At 34.2% G+C, this 19,233-nt stretch overlaps 1 protein-coding gene and 1 pseudogene across 2 annotated transcripts in view; both read right to left on the reverse strand.

Moving 5' to 3' along the window:
* The window catches only part of LOC148945897 (putative phospholipid-transporting ATPase IIB), a 158,167-nt gene that overhangs the window by 31,424 nt on the left and 107,510 nt on the right, over positions 1–19,233 (reverse strand). For both annotated transcript variants that reach the window (XM_089097744.1, XM_089097745.1), the window contains exons 12-16: positions 15,112–15,289; positions 8,659–8,829; positions 5,822–6,010; positions 1,537–1,660; positions 881–1,024 (exon numbers count right to left, since the gene is read on the reverse strand). In XM_089097744.1, coding sequence (XP_088953870.1) covers positions 881–1,024; positions 1,537–1,660; positions 5,822–6,010; positions 8,659–8,829; positions 15,112–15,289 — 806 coding nt within the window. The remainder of the gene's footprint in view (positions 1–880; positions 1,025–1,536; positions 1,661–5,821; positions 6,011–8,658; positions 8,830–15,111; positions 15,290–19,233) is intronic.
* LOC148945900 (uncharacterized) lies at positions 13,145–14,796 on the reverse strand (annotated as a pseudogene).

The raw sequence follows: 19,233 nt of genomic DNA on the forward strand, positions 1-19,233 counted from the left end.
TAGACACTAAAAACGATGCAAACACTACTGAGGCAAATATGACGTAAGTATGTTTTTCGAATGTATTCATAAATATGACGTCAATTACTTGACGATTTTTTTTCCAAAATTAAGGATTTTAACGAATTTTCTCAGACTTCTGACCTATGCAGATTGTTTTTTAGGCCAGAAAATCCAAGGATATCAATTTTCCTGAAAAATATGAGCGTTTTCAAGAAAAAATTACATAAATTTATAAATACACTTTTTGCTCGTTTAAGGAAATAGTATATATAGACTAGCACGCCCTCAATAACACCAACAATTTTGCCTAATGCACTTGTATACATTAAGAGTAAACTTTATTCATATTAGCGCGCTTTATTATATTTCGGACGTAATCTTAAAAACAATATAATATGCTAAATTTCAATTTGGTGCACCTGTATATAATAACAGGAAACTTAAGTCAGGTTAAAGAAGGTGGAAGCTGAAATGTCATAATTAGTGTTAACACGATACTAGTATGACTGAGTTGACTAAATATACTAAATAGTTAGTATTAACAGCTTATTACCAACAAGGCCGTACCCAGAGGGAGGGGGGGTTAGGGGGCTTTGAACCCCCCCCCCCACCCCGAAATGTTTGTCAGACTTGTAAAAACGTAAAAAAATGGATATAAACAAACTTTGTATGCGTTTTTTGAGGTTTCTTTGTGTACCCCCCCCCCCGAATTTTTTAAAAATTAAAACCCCCTCCGAAAAAAAATCCTGGGTACGGTCTTGCTTACCAATGTAAAAAAATTGACTAAATGACTAAATATGGAAAATGATTAGTATTAATAAAATTAACAATATGACTAAATTTACTAAAAGACTAAATAATAAAACCAAGCGCTTACCAATATGACTAAATTGCGTAAGAGCAAAATCAGAAGCAAGTGCTGCTTGTCTACCCTCCTTTCCCACTATGCCTATTCCGGCATCCGCAGCTTGGATCATCGATACATCATTACCGCCATCTCCAATTGCAGCTGTACGTTTACCTTGAAGAAAAATCAAACTTATTATTAATAAAAACATAAATTAAAAACGAATTGGAATAAAAAATTTAAAACCTTAATTTTAAATTTAAATTTTTTATTTCAAAATATCAAATGACATAAATCACGTCTAATTGACCTTCTATTTCATTTTCTACTTATTTAAATTGTTTGTATAAATAAATGAAAACAAGACACTTTCCTAATTAATGGAGAACCCCTAAACAAGAATTAAATAGAAATATGTATATTCCTTAATCAGGTCTGTTATCAACGCTTTCTCAGACAACTTCGTCTTTTCTGATGCCAAGCAATTTCAGCGATCGATTGAATTATTTTTTAGGAAATTAATTTACTTCAGACCGCAAATATGTCAGAATAAAATCAATTAACATGAAACCCCCCTAATTCATCTTCTATTTTGTTTCCTAATTTAATGCATAGTTTGTAATAACGAAATGTAAACTTTGCATTTGTTTAATTAGCGGAAACAAATGGATAAAAATAGCACTAACCTGTATATTTTTTAATCAGCTCAACTATCAACGCTTTCTGGGTTGGGGAGCAGCGGCAGCAAACAACACAAGGCGAGGCACTGGCTAGTTCTAAGAATTCAAATTCATAGTTGCTCAGACAAACCTTAGAAAGAAATAGTATAGAGCGAGTGCGGTAAAATAAAGCACTCGAAAAGAGAATTATAGCAGCTAGCAGTCGTTTTAATTGGTCTAAAGCTACGTTTTGACAAGAATTAAATTTCACTTCAGCAACCGAAGTTTAAGTCACCGAAGCTGAATTTTATGTCACATTAAATATTTTTGTCACCAATTCAGCTATATTTTTAGCTAGTTAACCAGTTCAGTTATGTTCAGCTATGTTTTTAGCCAATTAACCGGTTCAGCTATGTTTTTAGCCAGTTAACCAGTTCAGCTATGTTTGCATAATTCACTCCAGATTCTTTTCTACTCAACTCATTCAAGAGTCACCTCCAATTTTCTTCTTTTTTTTTTAAATAGCTAACAAAGACTATTTTTCTCAATATACTAGAGAAGGGGGGGGGGCACAAATTTTATTTTCCTTTGGGTTCGATCATGACTCTCTACAGGTCTACCATTAAGTGCTAACATAGCTTGGCGAAACGGTAAAAATAGCGGATGTCATGCGATGAGGCTTTATATATTTTTGCATAGTGTGGGTAGTAGTAGAAGTGGTAGTAGCAGTATTATGATCTATTACAAAACTATATACAAATAAAAACAAAGTCTAACAAGCACCACACCAAAATTTAAGCATGCAAGGATGTGTTAATCAAACAAAACAGTAAAATGATACGAAAAAAAAAATAGAAAAAATAAAACGAAATGAAATTATTTTAAGAACTAAACGGCAAAACCCTTGACCAAGTTAGAATTATATGCAACAAAACACAAACATAATTGAGTGCGCAATTATCAGCGTTCTAACACTGAATTGAGTTCCCAATCCTCCAAGTAGTTACCATGTATTAGAACGTTACCAGATCAATGCAATATTCCAGATCGAGACTCTAAAGTCGGTACTGATAGGAATAAACCTGACATGAATAAAACTGGAATAAAACTAGAAATAAAACTGGAATAAAAATAGTATCAAACTGATAGGAGAAACGTTGGCAAAACAGGACTTGACCTACTATGGTCTCTTTATTTTATCTAGCTTGATTGTATGTTTCTAACAGAAAAAAGGGGGGTTACAAGCACTCTTTGTGGTGCACTACTGGAGTTTGAGGTTCAAAAACACTTGACACTGTGGTATGTTGATAGAAATATTAAGTAGAACGATATAACGGCAAATCTGGCCTTGCTCCACGACCCTGAAATTTCAAAGTCTCTGCCAGTTCATAGTTTATTCTTATGTCTTTTTTCTCACCTAGTTAATGGTTTTGTTTTTCATTTAATCCTTATTCTTCCTTTGTGATTCCCTGTTCTGCTTTTTTTGTCTTTTATATTACAAAATAAACAAATTATTGTCATAGCATTTTATTTCTTGACCTGGTGTCATGAAATATAATGGGTTTATATACTGTAAACCAAGTGTTAAAAACGGTACACTGAAAAGTAAGAGGGAGATAAGAGCAAGAAAATACAAAAAATTAAATTATAACATTTTAATTTATTTTCTATTTATTATATCCTGAGCTGACTTTTCGCGTTGGCTAGGGTTGTAACTTTTTTACTAAAACACCTTTCACATTTATGTTCAGGGATCAGGAAGCAGTCAATTGAGCAATAATAACTTAATAACATTGCCTCAAACCTTTCCATACCAAAAAGATAGAGGAAAGTTAGAGGGTAAACACTTCGACTTTGTAAACCGAAAGATCTCTCGTGGAAGATTTGTAAATCTGGCCCAAAAGATAAACTTTTTGGGACTTTAGGCAGCCACTCTCCCGCTACAAAAAAAAAAGAGAAGAAAAATAAAATCCACAAATCTTTATCATCAACGCCCAAGAGAATAACTAGGACACTTAATATTAAATGCCATTACGTAAGGCTGAGATATAACAAGCCCCTGGGATGAATGCGGTGATGACAACAAGCCAGAGATAATGAATAGTATTCTTAAGTAAATTAATGAACAATAGTAGCTAAGCACTACTGCTTCATGCCCCTACATACCCTGGCTTAATGCCTCTTCAAACTAAAAGTGGGAGTAAAACTAAAAGTCTGATTGCGTCGAGTTACAAGTCCAACACCTGCTAGTTTTTTCTTTATAATCAAACCAGGGATGTATTGTATTCGTAAATTTTTTCCAATATTAGTTGGTAGGGTTAATTTAAGTACTATGTGAGCTCCGTCATATTTTCAATACACATATTAAAGGATTTTTTTATCTTCTAAGAAGACATTTATCCTCACTAAAAAACAAATATTATAAGATATGGCAATTGGCATCAAATGGGAGATTATTAAGTCTGCTTTTCTATTTTGGGCCTTTATGCCAGTTCACAAAACAGAAATGAAGCTTATATTTTGCTGGAAATAATAAACCGGCAATTATGTAATTAATTAGATTCAATCAATGTAGGTCCTATGAGCCAGTAGACTAGTAGAGGTTATAATAAATAAAATAGTATTTAAAAATTATTTCAAGAACGTATAATGGGGGGGGGGGGGTAAATGAAATTCCTTTAACGATTCCTTTTTTCAATTTCGATAACTTCTCCTGTGTTAAAAATGTGCAAAACAGGTGTTCAGAGTCGTAACCACAGAAGCTTCCAATTTAAAAAATGAAGAAACATTTTAAATAAAATAGATGGCACACAAAAGATGAGATCAAATTTATGATTGTTGCAATGTTTAAATTGGGTAAATTTTAAAGTAACATGTTTGAAGTAACAAAAAGTTTTTGGTCTATATAAAAGTTTTCCCCCGCCACTACCCTCCTTCACTCCCCACAAAATGAATGATTTTCTTGTCACAGAGAATAAAATTTGCAACTTCTGAGCTAGTCAGACACCCAGGATATAAAATTACAGGGGAGGGTGGTGGTTGTGGAGGCTAAAGACTTGGAAACCGCATTTTAGGCCCAAATTTCATACTTTATATTAGAGGTCATGGAGATGGCAAAGTCACAAAAGGAGAAAAAATCTATTAGAACTACCGTGTAATTTATCCGTTTGTTGCTAATTTGCTAAGCCTGGAGTCAATAAGTAAAATTTGAAAAGCCAAGTAGCAAAGTGATTTTTCGTTTTTTCTTTGAAACGGAATTAATTTTTCTTAAGTAGGTGACAAAATATCGCTGTGCTAAAGCTTGAAAACCAGGCAGTGTCAATTTGGAGGGGGGATATTCGTTCCATTCCTTGTAGATTTTGAAAAATACCTGTTTTTGGTATTTTGATTGAAAAATGCCCTTTTTGCTATTTCAATTGAAAAAATAAATACAAAAAATTGCCGTTGAAAAAATAAACCCACCCCTTCTCGTTATTTTCACGAAATGACGCCAAAGGAATCGCATTTAGATTTATCTTACCTTTTTTTAGGCTTTTCAATCCCAGAGATTTTTGATTCAATCAGCCTTGTTCCTAAGTAAAAAAAAAACAAACCCAAACCCTGCAATTATAAATCCTTTCTTTTAAATAAAGAAGGCTCACAACAGAACAAAGTTTTTAAATCCCAAAGAATGGATGAATATATTGTTACACATCTTGCATACTATCGTATCTGTCAAAAATCAGGCATTGCATCCTTCTTACTTCAAGTAAATCTAAAACCGAGTTAAAAAGTCATTTAGACAGCTTTTTAATCCTCAGAGTTGCGAACACGGATTTGTAAAAGAATTCTGAGAATTAATAAAATGTGTAAATAAATTTAAATTCAATTTTTAGCGTATTAAAAATAAAGAAATTCGACACCCATTTTTGACAGATGCAATAGTATGCACGATTGGCGACGATATTTCTGACACACATCCAAAGGAATATGTCAATATATCCCCATCAATAATAATAATATATTTATTACTAATAAATTTGACATAAGTCAAAGGGCAATGAAGGAGTACCCCGAGAAAGAAAGAATTGGTAATAATAGAAAAAAACACTTGGCAAATACTCAAAATCTGATTATTGAATGTGCAATTTCAATCAGCGTCAGTTCTTTGGGAAGCCGACAGTTTCCGGACATTCCCCTCTAAACTCTGCATGTTCTCTACTTCCACAGTTGGCACATTTAATTGGAGCTTTGCAGGATTTGTCCTTATTGCTACTGTACGGCCCAGCACAGTATCCATCCAGACAAGCAGATTCAATATAGAGATACTTACTTCAAGTGACTCTCCTTTGATAACTAAGGCACAATCTTGCTTTCTCCTGAAGTTATTTAACTCTTCATGAGCTTCGGCTCGATTTTTTACATCTGCAAAAACGTGGATATTCTGCGTCCGTGATATCAGTCGAGAACTCTTGGCAATACAAGTGGCAGTCTCAAGTTTATCACCGGTAAGCATCCATATCTGAAATGCAACACATTAAATAGCTAGGATAAAGTCAGAATTCCTACATTTGATCTTCTTTTTTTTTCCTTTTTTCCCTTGGAAATTACATGAGCGGTGGCCAAATGCCCTGTGGGATGACCGGCACAGAAAAACGTGTATCTTGTACTGTTTTGAGGGTATCGGGAAAAAATGTTTGCAACCTTTCCTACAAATTCTAAATCTCCTCAAATTCTAAAAAAAAAAAAAAAAAAAAAAAAAAAAAAAAAAAAAAAAAATCCTTACAGTTCCAACACAGTCCCTGAGCCGTAAGACAAATTAAAACTTACTTACTGAACTACAAATGTAATTCGAACTTTTTAACGAAACCTATTGACTGCATGAAATTCAATATGAGACAGTCACTTGTCTTCAAGGAGGTTCTATACCATAAATGTCATTTTGCAAGTCTCAAGGTCAGCTCAAAGTTCAAAGACAAAGAGCTCATTAGCAAATTTTCTCGCATCAGAGGAATCTTCCGAAGCAATTTTGGTTAAAATTGATAAGGGATCTTAAATATGTCAACAGTTCGAAAAGCTAGTTAGAGACTAGTTTCAAACAAAGAAAACCAATAATCTCTGACTAAGTGTTGCGCAGAACACTGTCTATTCAATGTGCATAAAGCATAAATAACATGCATCCTGTGTCGTTAAAAATTTTAGATCGTTTATAGCATTCAGTCATAGTTTTGAGATCAGCTATTGAATGGCTGCATACCACTGACAATCTCTATTAGATAAAAAGGTCATCGCAAAACCAGATATGTTTGTGCATCAGGATTCGCTAAACGAATAAGCAGATAAACTGCAGTGAATGTTATAGTTTTGTGCAGACGTCCTGTATGAAAGCAGGGTTAAGAATCAGAAATAGTTCCGTCTTAGGTCGCAATCAAAAGACTTCCATTATGATAATTTCAGATTTGAGAACACGGTAAACGATTCGCTTGTTCGTTTAAATTCGCTAAACGAACAAGCAGATAAACTGCAGTGAATGTTATAGTTTTGTGCAGACGTTCTGTATGAAAGCAGGGTTAAGAATCAGAAATAGTTTCGTCTTAGGTCGCAATCAAAAGTCTTCCATTATGATAATTTCAGGTTTAAGAACACACTAAACTATTCGCTTGTTCGTTTAGATTCGCTAAACGAAGAAGCAGATAAACTGCAGTAAATATTATAGTGTTGTGCAGACGTTCTGTATGAAAGCAGGGTTAAAAATCAGAAATAGTTCCGTCTTAGGTCGCAATCAAAAGACTTCCATTATGATAATTTCAGTTTAGAGAACACGCTAAACGATTCACTTGTTCGTTTAGATTCGCTAAACGAACAAGCAGACAAACTGTAGTGAATGTTATACTTTTGTGCAGACGTTCTGTATTAAAGCAGGGTTAAGAATCAGAAATAGTTCCGTCTTAGGTCGCAATCAAAAGACTTTCATTATGATAATTTCAGGTTTGATAACACACTAAACTATTTGCTTGTTCGTTTAGATTCGCTAAACGAACAAGCATATAAACTGCAGTGAATATTATAGTGTTTTGCAGACGTTCTGTATGAAAGCAGGGTTAAGAATCAGAAATAGTTCCGTCTTAGGTCGCATTCAAAAGACTTCCATTATGATAATTTCAGTTTGGAGAACACGCTAAACGATTCGCTTGTTCGTTTAGATTCGCTAAACGAACAAGCAGATAAACTGCAGTGAATGCTATAGTTTTATGCAGACGTTCTGTATGAAAGCAGGGTTAAAAATCAGAAATAGTTCCGTCTTAGGTCGCAATCAAAAGACTTCCATTATGATAATTTCAGTTTGGAGAACACGCTAAACGATTCGCTTGTTCGTTTAGATTCGCTAAACGAACAAGCAGATAAACTGCACTGAATATTATAGTGTTGTGCAGACGTTCTGAATGAAAGCAGGGTTAAGAATCAGAAATAGTTCCGTCTTAGGTCGCGATCAAAAGACTATTATGATATTTCAGGTTTGAGAAAACAAAAGTAAGCCCTGTCTGCATTTGGAAAGGCACGAAAAAGCTTTAAAAACCTGTTTTTATGAGCTAATTAGTTTATTAGACTCATTTTTCAAAGTTTTGAACATTGAACTTCTGGTGCAAAACTTTTCAAAAATCAACCCATCCTTACCACTACCAAATCAGAATTATCATGTTTGATTTTTTCATTTTATTTTTTACAGCTGCGTTATTTTAAACAAACCTAGAATACAGATACTAAATTCTTCTAAAAAAAAACACAAATTTCTATTGCTAAAAAACCTAAAAATCTAAACAATGATCAAAAACAATAACCAAAAGAACTGATTTTTTGCCAATTTCCAAAAGAAAATGAAAAGGCAATTCCAAGTGAACAATGGACATTCTGCCAAAAAAACTATAAGATGTTTACCCAAAGATATTTGCTAATGTTCTGGAGAAGAAAAATGCCTCAATAATTTTTAATACCATTGGAGAGGTAATTTCTGAGAGACTAGTTTTATTAAGAATCAATCTTAGAAAGTCAATCTTTGCAGAAATTTTTTATTTTTTTCCTTTTTTTGTAAATCAAAGCCCAAATGTTCTGAAAGTGCTTCACATAGATAACCATCATATTTTAAAGAAAAAAAAAATGAAAAATACTGACCTTGATACCCGCATTTTTTAGTAGTTCCAAAGTTGATCTAACATTATCTTGTAGCTTATCTTCAACTCCAGTTAAACACAGCAGTTCTAAATTGTGTTCCAAAGTTGCAATTACATTTGACTGTTTAGCAGCTCGATCAACAACAGCCATTTTTGCAGCGGTATATCTTGCCTAAATTAAAAAAAAATAGTTTACTTTAGATGCTATATAGCTATACCTTAAAATAAGAGAAAATGACGTATTACTGAATTGGATTCACTAATAAAGGCGTTTTACTAGTCTTCATTCTTGGGGGACATAATACGATGTCGCACAAAGGCGGGTGGAAATTAAAAATAACACAAAAAGAACTATACGACTTTAATACCTTAAGAAGATACGAGCTGCCATCTGCATTAATATTCCAACTGACATGCGCTTCCACGAGTATTTTTTTAAAAAGGAAAGGAAAGAAAATAAAATCTAAGCATTTCCGACCCTAATTTTATCTGGAAAATTAATAGCTAGAAATTGGTTTTTATCCAAGTGGTACGCAATGATTATAAATAATAATATTGCAGAAGAACATAGTTTCGCAGTTACTAGTAAAGTGGTTGCGTTGCGATCACTTGGTAAATGAAAGAATAAATTACCCGGGATTAAAAGAAGTCCATGGTAGACGGTAATCTTTCGGTAGACTTAAAAAGTCGTATTCTTTCAATGTTATGGAGCTATTACTCGAAACGAGATAAAAGCACGTGTTACTAAAACAAATTTACTGATGGAGTTGTTTATCCAGATTTTTACACTACGGATGCAGAAGTCATTTACAACCTCTTTTATCCTAAATGCGATCCAGACTAGTTACCCAAAACGGTTTGGACCTTTGACTGTTTCTGTTTTATCATGGCTAATCCGTTATTGATGGAAGACTATCTGACCCTAGTCGGTAGTGTGTTAATCAATCTCTTTCCACATTTTATACAAATCTCATGCTCCGAAGGTCATTAATTAGCCGGAGGTCCTTAAGTCATTTTAACAGAATGGTCTTTGAGCGTCAGGTTTTCCTTGGGAGAGGAGTATCCTCATATTTCTGAAAGTACGCTTTGGCTCTAAAGGCCTCTTACTATTAATAAACCCTCTTGCCCCTGTCGTTTGGACCTGAACGACCGAGAGACGGTTTTGGGCGGGGGTGCGGGCAAAAGGGGCAGTTGCCCAACGCGCAGAAATTTTATGGGCGCCAAATTTCAAATAAATAATCGAACACTTATAATCATTTTGTAATTTTTGAAGTTTGTTTTTATTAAAATAAAGTGGAGGGCGCAGTTGGCAGCAAGTATAAGCAAACTGAATAAGAAACTTTCTAATTTTTCGTATATTTTTTTCCATATAAAGTAAGAAAAGTCAGATTTAAATATATAAAAAAAATTTGTTAATAAATTAAAAAAAATTTAGAATTTGGCCGGAAAATTTTTGAGAGACAGGGGGGAGGGGGCACTAATTAATATTTTTTCCCCAGGAGTAAGAGGGACCAGAACCACCACTGGAACGAGCTCTCGTAGACCTGCGTCCCGCTAAACCGAATCTCACTACCCAAAAGAGTTTCAACCATAGATTGCTTCTAATTTTACTACAATGGCTAATCCGTTATTGATGAAAGACTAGCGATTGCAATTGCATCTGATGGGGTATGCCAGAGTTATCTTCGTAGATTATAGATTCAAACTCTGAAATGCAAATACCTGTTAAGGGAAATCTACTTACTTTAATGCAGAAGACACAAAATAAAAGTCAAAACTCTATTCCAAGCTCGCTCAATTACAATCATGCAGAACGACAACGCGACAAGTCGCGACAATGCGTAAAGAACCCTCTTATAAAAAATTTAAAATGTAACCATTGGACAAAATTGTTCTTGCTTCATATTTTTCTGAAAATATTCATTTAGTGGAGCAATACTTCAACCTTCGGCTGGGTGTGGAATTCTTATACGAGGTTAAACCTACATAGGACATATTTACCTCTAAAGCGGTTCTACTTACCTTTACATATTAACTTTTAAATTCATATTTCATTTAGACTTTCTCTTTGCAGGCTACACAAAACAAAGCTCAACTCTGGTGATTCAGTACAAGATAACCATACACAAACATTGAGTGAATAGCATCAGAGTGAATATCCCGCAACAGCTAAAAGGGGCTTATCCCTTCTATTAATCTTTAACCTCTCGACACTTGATAACATAAAAAAAGAATAAAAACAAGAAACAACATCATACAAGAAAGAAGCAAACAAGAAGCGAAAAAGATTGAGACACACCGGACAAGAGATAAACACAAGAGTGATAAACACAACAATGTAGTAAACATGCGGGTGTGCTCATCGACCAAACATTGAGAAAATTGTGTCATCGCTAATTCAATTTACGAGTATACGGGTTGAAACAAGAGTGACACATGGCAAAATGCATGTAAGATATATATAGTAATTTAGTCTATATATCTGCACATTAGAGGAGCCTGGGGGTGAAGTACAGTGGAGTTGCAGCCAAAATGTGTTACCTACAGTTAGTCTGCATATTATGAAGTACTAAAACACAAGAGTGATAAACACAACAATGTAGTAAACATGTGGGTGTGCTTATCGACCGAACATTGAGAAAATTGTAAACAAAAAAAAAGTAAAAAGAAAACACTAACGAAAATTTCCAATTAAATTCGATTCACAGCTAACTAACCAGATTATATACATTAAATTAACTAATAGATTAAATTAGATTTACATACAATTATTCTGTATATTATGAAGTAAGAATTGTTTTCTTAAAATACTTCCGTCTCAACAGCCCTAATTTTAGACCCTTATTTTTAACATACGGCAAAATTTCAACAATGAGCAATGTATTTCTGTGTGTCAAAAATTATGTGAGAGCAACGAAATTACAGAGGACCAGAGAAAAAAAACAATTGATTATCCTTTGTGAATAATTAACCTCAGTCTTAAATTCAAATTTTTAACGTTTTGACCTTATTTTGTCATGCTTCTCTCTTCGATTGAACTAAACTCGTGGTTTGACACATCCAGGATGCAAAACAAAAGCATGAAGCTAAGTTGTATTCACTAGTTCAAAATCAAAGATCTAAAGCCGAACTCGCCAGCCATGACAGAAAACACACAAAAAAAAAGAAAAAAAAATATCAAGACGCTAACGGGGCTATGGCCAGTAAATGAAAACGAAGAAAAAAAAACAAACAAAAACGAATATTTCGCCCGTACCTAACAAGGCGTCTTCAGCATACAGAAAAAAAAACTAAAACTAAAAAATATAACTAAAACTAAAATATACTAACCTAAAAATGTAATATATAGTTACTTAACATTTAAAATTTGAAGCTACCTTCGTGAAACCACCTCACAAAAGTAACTGGATTAAACATTTTAAAATAGCAAATGAACTAGGAATAAGTTATTGCAACATAATTTTATGCAAAGCTTTTGATGCTGCTATTCGCTTAGGTTTGTTATTTGAACTAACCCCTGGGACATTTTGCAATACTTTATTGTTAAATATGGGTTCAATTTTTAAAATAATATAAATAGGATCAACATATATAATCCCAGTATCTCTATTAATTGATAAATCTGCAGATATATGTTTTTTTTATTTCTGATGCTTCAAGAGCCCATTGTGTGAAACCTTTATCATTGGAAATGGCTGTTGCATCCTCGAACTGCATAAAATGGTCCGAATTAAAAGATATATGTTCTGCTAAAGCTGAAGTGAAACTTTCTGGGGGTTTTGTAAATTTTAGAGCATTATCTATTGAACTCCGGTGCTGAATAAATCGTGCCACAAATTGCTGGTGTGTTCAACCGATGTGAAACTTCCCGCAAGAGCAAGGGATACTATATACTCCACTTGACAAAATATTATGCGTTATATCTTTTTCAGAATTTACAAAGTTACTCAATGGTCTGATTGATTTAAAATAAGTTGAAATATTATTTTTCAGTAAAGTCCGTTTAATTTTTCCCCAAGAATTGGTATGTAAGGTAATGTAAACTAATTTATAAACTATCATTGTAAAAAACTGACGGTTGAAGACGTCGGAGACACGAAGCTAAAACACACTTAAATATACTCGGAGATAAAACGGCACCTTGTCTAACGCCTTTTTTAGCAGGAATAAACTCCCCTACTGTACCCAACCACTTCACCCAAACTGAAGAATTAGCATACCAATACTTTAGCGCGGAAACAACAGAAAGGTTAACGCCAGACGCTGCTAGAGAAAATAAACATTTGAATGAATTACACTGTCAAAAGCACTAGATATATCAACAGTCAAACAATACAGGGGACTTTTTGAGCAAAGCTTGTTCCATTGTCCGACCCACAATATGGTGAGCTTGACCGCAGTCCATACCTTTTCTAAAACCAAGCTGGAAGGGCGTAAAATCCCACTTTGAGTTAATGGCTGGTAGCAGCACATATTCAAATAGCTTATTAACAAGACACAGTAATAGGACGGTAATTAGAGAAAGCAGTAGGGCCCATACCTTAGCAATGGAAGATGTACAACCGGACAAGAACTATCTGGCATAATGGACTATGCCAAGAACATCTGAAACAATAACTGCAAATGCTTCAGTAGTTCGGGACAATCATAAGCAAAAAACTTGAAGAAAAGACCATCACTATCGAGAGACTCAGACTTATTCACTTGCTTAAGAGCACGGAGTATAACACCAGATTCCACCAATAGCACATGAGATTGGTTGATAGGATCTAGAACGATTGAGTTGACAAGCTTTGTAAAATGATTTTGGAGATTAACATTAAATGAAAGCAAAATATCTTGATAGATGGAAATGAAATCACATAGCCCAAGAGAGGAATTAATTGGAGGTAAATACTTTACACTGTTTATAACACGATCCCAGGATTACTTGTCGCAGGGACCATCCCAGGCAAATAGTCTTGCTCTACGCAGGGAATACTTGTACTCTCGTTTGGTTTCCTGTTTTATTTGATGGACTGAACCAGAAGGAGGACGATCCCAGGCTATCCACACGCAGAGCCAGAACTTAGCTTTTATTTAGCCAGCTTCACTTTAGGATCTGCCTTCCATAAGGGATAGCGAGTTCTCATTCTTACGTGCTCAGAGGGGACAGCTTTTTAGCGACAGACTTGAGGCAGAACACTATTTGCAGATAATACGAGTCAATATCTATCCGCACTGAAGTTGTATATACAGGTGTTTGCAATAAGTGGAATGATACTTTAATATATGATAATAACTGGGACAATGTCAATACATAAAGAGGAACATTGACATTTTTCCAATTTATCTTTGAGAACCACTTTGGAGAGTTTTGGCACACAGATCTTGCCAAAGAGCAAGATAGCTGGCATGTGATTGGAAAAAGTTCGTCGTCGATTTTAGAATCGTCCACATGAACGATTGATGAAAGTAGAGTTGAATCTGCCACATTTACATGATCAAGATTGGAAGTAAGGCCACAACGATTGTGAATATAAGTAAATAGAAGATCTTTATCAGCCAGATGGAATCAGTGAATCGAGGCAAATTTCAGATCGGTCAGAATTAGATAATAAGTCAGTATTCATGTCGCCGGCGAGAACCCATTGGGTATTTTGCTTAGCAATGTCGCTAAGTAATGTTCGTAGGCGATTACAGGCTTGTGAAAACAAGACAATGACTGCACAGTTTTTCTATTAAAGGGGAAATAAACGTTTATTTAATAACGTTTATTTAAATAAAAGTTCGTAGGCTTGTGAAAACGAGACAATGACTACACAGTTTTTCTATTACAGGGGAAATAAACGTTTATAAATGAAGTATCGCCGCATTTTATCGCTAAGATGTTAGCATCACTTTACAATAATATCGACTGAGTGTTATGTCTGAAATAGATGGCCAAATCTCCAGATGGTCTACCTCGGGTTTTCTGGGCGGCTCTTAAGAAGGTAAAATAAGTCCCAAAACGCTCTAGGCTATCAACATTCACTTTAGAGAGAAGGTACTCCTGTAAAAACATAATACCAATGTCAAGCAGCTCATTAATTAATAGATCCTTGTCTTTCGTACCATTAATATTAAGGGACACAAAGCTAAAATGAGATTGAGCATTCATTTATTAGCGTTACAGAGAGCCGATCGGAGAATTTTGTATTTCACATTGAAACTTACGTGTTCCATGGTACAATTTGCACGATTAGAAAAGATAGATACTTCTATCTCTTCAAAAAACTTTCAATTATTTTAGCCAAACTTTAGACTTTGAATGAATTTCTTTAAAAAATTATTTATTCTTTGTTTCTGACTAAAAGTAATAACGTATCAATAAAGTATCGTATAAAAACAGACATCTGCCTGGCGATAGGAAAAAGGTTAAGAAACCATGGTGCAATGAACAAACGATAAAAAAATACTGGCTAGAGAACCTTACCTCAAAATCCATATATTCTTCAGGGGTGAGATTACGCTTGGCCACAACAAGTGTCCGTAATCCCTCCCGAGCCATATTTCCACACTCTTCTTCCAGCCAATCATTGAACTCAACTAACTTACTCATGACTGTATCAGCTCCTTTCATATATAAAGCTATATCACCAGTTGCTTCATCTCTGAAAACATTAAAATTTCAATTTTCTATAACCTATAGTTTAAAACTCAGACGAGACCCTGGAACCTCTCTTTCTTCGTTCTAGTGGTTCCTCTGTCTAAAGAAAACGAAAAATCATACAGTCTGACATTGGGACTTAAGCCAGTTCGGTAAAAAAAAAAAAAAAAAAAAACTGAGTCAGATAAGTAGTGGCGCGATGCGCTGTTATTTCGTGGCTCTTTTTTTCTTTTTTATTAGGTAAGTGGGCTGACAGAGATAAATAGCGTAAAATCAATGTGGACGATGCGCTGTTATTTCGTGGCTCTTTTTTTCTTTTTTATTAGGTAAGTGGGCTGATAGAGATAAATAACGTAAAATTAATGTGGACGATGCACTGTTATTTCGTGGCTCTTTTTTTCTTTTTTATTAGGTAAGTGGGCTGATAGAGATAAATAATGTAAAATCAATGTGGACGATGCGCTGTTATTTCGTGGCTATTTTTTTCTTTTTTATTAGGTAAGTGGGCTGATAGAGATAAATAACGTAAAATCAATGTGGACAATGCGCTGTCATTTCTTGGCTCTTTTTTTCTTTTTGATTAGATAAGTCGGCTGATAAAGATAAATAACATAAAATCAATGTGGGCGAAGAGTTGGTTAAAAAAATAAAGTAATCTAAATAGCTATACCACCCAGACCAGCCAGTAAAAACAACCAACCAGTGGGTAAAATACATTGCCCTCCTCCCAACATTTTGCCTGCTGACGCCTCTGCCTGTAACAATAATAAGCAGAAATATAATAAACATTACTCTTGTAACAGTAAAGATATCAAAAGACTCGCCTTTTCACGGTAATTCTAGATCAGTAAAATGCATCAACTCTAAAGCTAACCTTAAAACAGTTACTAAAATAATAAAATTTACGCAATTTCAGAAAAATGAGAAAACACCACCTAGCAGGGATGCGATCTTGATAGAATTTTGTCATCAAATTCAGCATGTCTAAGAATCCTATGTCAGAGGCTTCAAGTTCCTATAGATAAATAAATGCAAAGTTTTGCTTTTTTTCGAGAATTGGTCAAAGATGCGCATTTATTTGTTTTTTCTTTTACACAGACGTTGACCAAGACTCACCACAAAATACCCAAAAGACTAAAGAGCCTTCCCATTTGCTGGCCAGTATAGTAGACTCAGATGGATATTCCCATTTTACTATAATTTTGATGCAGGGATAAAGGATTTTGTTCTTTATGGTAGTAGGCTAATAGATACACTGGTCATACAGTATTTCAGCTTGCCAAAAAAAGTCAGCAGAAAAAAAAGTTCTACGGAGCAGTAATAAAGACGAACAGACAAAGTGCGTAAAGAAATGTGACGAAAAGACTCTTTGTTTTTTTCTTTTTTATTGGTTCAAAACTTCATACAGCAGAACTAACTCAGATGGAATTAACTTTTCATTCCTTTAACTGGCCAAAAATTTCACACAGAACGACCAATCAGGTTTTTAAAAAGTGAGGTCATTTGGCTTTCCATTCTGACATACGGTTAAGAAATAACGTCTTACGTTAGTCAACCAATGGAATTATAGCCCATTTCTTACGATGAAATGACAGGAAAGTAATCTCTGTTTTTATCTTTAGTAGTAACCTTACCATGCTTGCGCGTTTAAGACGCAAAAATTCAAAAAAATACAGTAAATGACATTCTTATGCTGCAATTGTCAGAATGAGTTATGTCGTAGGAAAGGTTGCTTTTACTAGAGCAGGCCTAAATCCAAAGACACTTGAAACACTCCTGTGGTGAAAAACAAAATATATGCCTAAAAACAGCTGAACCGAGAGAGGATTCGATGCCTAAAAAGTAAATTTTTTTGAAAAAATATCAAAACAAGCAAGTTCAAAGTAACCTTTGGGTATAACCCTATTTGTCTACAGGTATATTCAATTCAATTCTATAATCATATAATTTTTTTAAGGTAATTTCTATTTTACTATTTGGATTAATCTGAAAACTCAATAAATGTGAAATTTTTCCTGAAGGAAAATCTAAGTTTCTAAGAAAATCTAAATGAAATCTAAGTTTCTATACTTGTAAGTAATCTTCATTATAAGCAACGAAACAATTTCTAATCTTAATGCAGCAATCAGCAATACCAAATCTTGAAGAAGTTACAATAATTAAATATACACATCAGAAATCTCGGCTTTTGTCAATTCATATATCTTCAATTTTTTGCTAGTTCATAATGAAAAAAAACATAAGTAATCTAAAGATACAACATAAACACCAGTGGCGGATGCAGGGGGCGGAGACCCATGGCCACCAGATATTTTTTCTGGCGCCCTCATTCCTTGTTTTTTTTTACCCTTTTTAAAATGTTTTTCACTCTTTTTAAAATAAATTTGTCAATTTCATAAATTTTTGGCAACCTTGCCCCCCCCCCAGATTTTGCTTATTGGCACCCTTGTCACATTCCCCCCCCCCCACCGATTTTTCGCTCTAGATCTGTCCCTGATAAACATCATAGGATAATAAAAAGCCAAGGACGTTACCTTGGTCCTTAGCTGTTCACACAGGTAATACATACATAAATACACCATAGGTAATATAATATACGTGTGTAGATATTGTAAACCATTTAAAGAATCTACCACCAGTTGTCAGTATTTATCTTATATTTTTTTTCTAAGGTATCATACAAAATTTTTAGTGACAAACCGAAATTGTGACAAAAAAGACGCCAAAACAAATTTTTACAATAAGTGCTTCTAAACCAAAGGAGCTTTTCTAATTTTCTTAGCTAGTTTAGTGTGCAAGCCAGATATTTCTAAGGGGTAACTGGGTGGGGTAGAGAGGGAGGAACCTCTTGAAATTCAGCCAACAATTGAATAGCAAAACCTGATGAGCTACATATACCCGTAATCATGTTAAATTTTTATTGGTTTATTTTTGGTAAGAATTACATTTTAGATTGTAATTCAGGTAATAAACATTAAACTAGCACCACCAGTATCATTCAATATATTAAAGAATGAAGCTGAAACATGAAACGAAAAAAAAACTACATATTAGCCTATGCAACAAATATAACTCAAAGTAGCTCATAGTATTTAGGTTTCGCGTAGGACTACTTGAAACTAACGCTTGATCAAAAGCGCGAATCAAAATCATGTAGATGTGAGCATTAGCTTTTCAATGAGCCCTTAACCATCAATTTAAAATCTTCTTGTGATCTACTAGTGCTGGAAAGTGCTATTTTTAGCAGAGCATCAACAAGAAAGTTTTATTTAAACACAATAACCCCGGTCAGAGGAAATTTCTCAACTGTGATCTGAATAAAAAACCCAACCAAAAATTAGTGTACCCAAACATATTTTATCGGCGGGACTTACAAAATTTGGTAGAAGGAAATGGACGCGAATCTAACGCTTGATCAAAAGAACGAATCAAAATCATGTAGATGTGAGCATTAGCTTTTTAATGAGCCCTTAACCATCTATTTAAAATCTTCTTGTGACCTACTAGTGCTGGAAAAAAAGAATCTGATTTTCCTTGCTTTTCTGTTTTTCAACGACTGTTAACCTCCTGTCTATGATTTTCAACGACAGTGACTTTAATGCTGTAATTCAATTTGACTTCATATTTGAGGGGTTTCTGGCTCTTGATAAAAAAAAGGGAAAAAAATTAATATGTAAAAAAACTATATCATGCAAAAGAAAATTGCATGAAAAAAAAAGTCGATATGACACTTTAGACGCAACAGAAACTATGCATTTACGAAAATTTCCCTCTCATACGACGGAGTTTTGACTGTTTACTTTTGGAGACTATTGCATTTTAGAAATAAATTGAGATTAATTGAGAATTAAATTGAGGAGAGGGTGTAATACATGGCACCAGAACAAAGTGGAGCCTTGTAACCCCGCGGTTACCAACCGATACAGATTGTCTTATCGACAATATTTT

This window comes from Artemia sp. Qi Xiang Cuo, chromosome 12 (assembly GCF_049724085.1).
Source record: "Artemia sp. Qi Xiang Cuo chromosome 12, ASM4972408v1, whole genome shotgun sequence".
NCBI lineage: Eukaryota > Metazoa > Arthropoda > Branchiopoda > Anostraca > Artemiidae > Artemia > Artemia sp. Qi Xiang Cuo.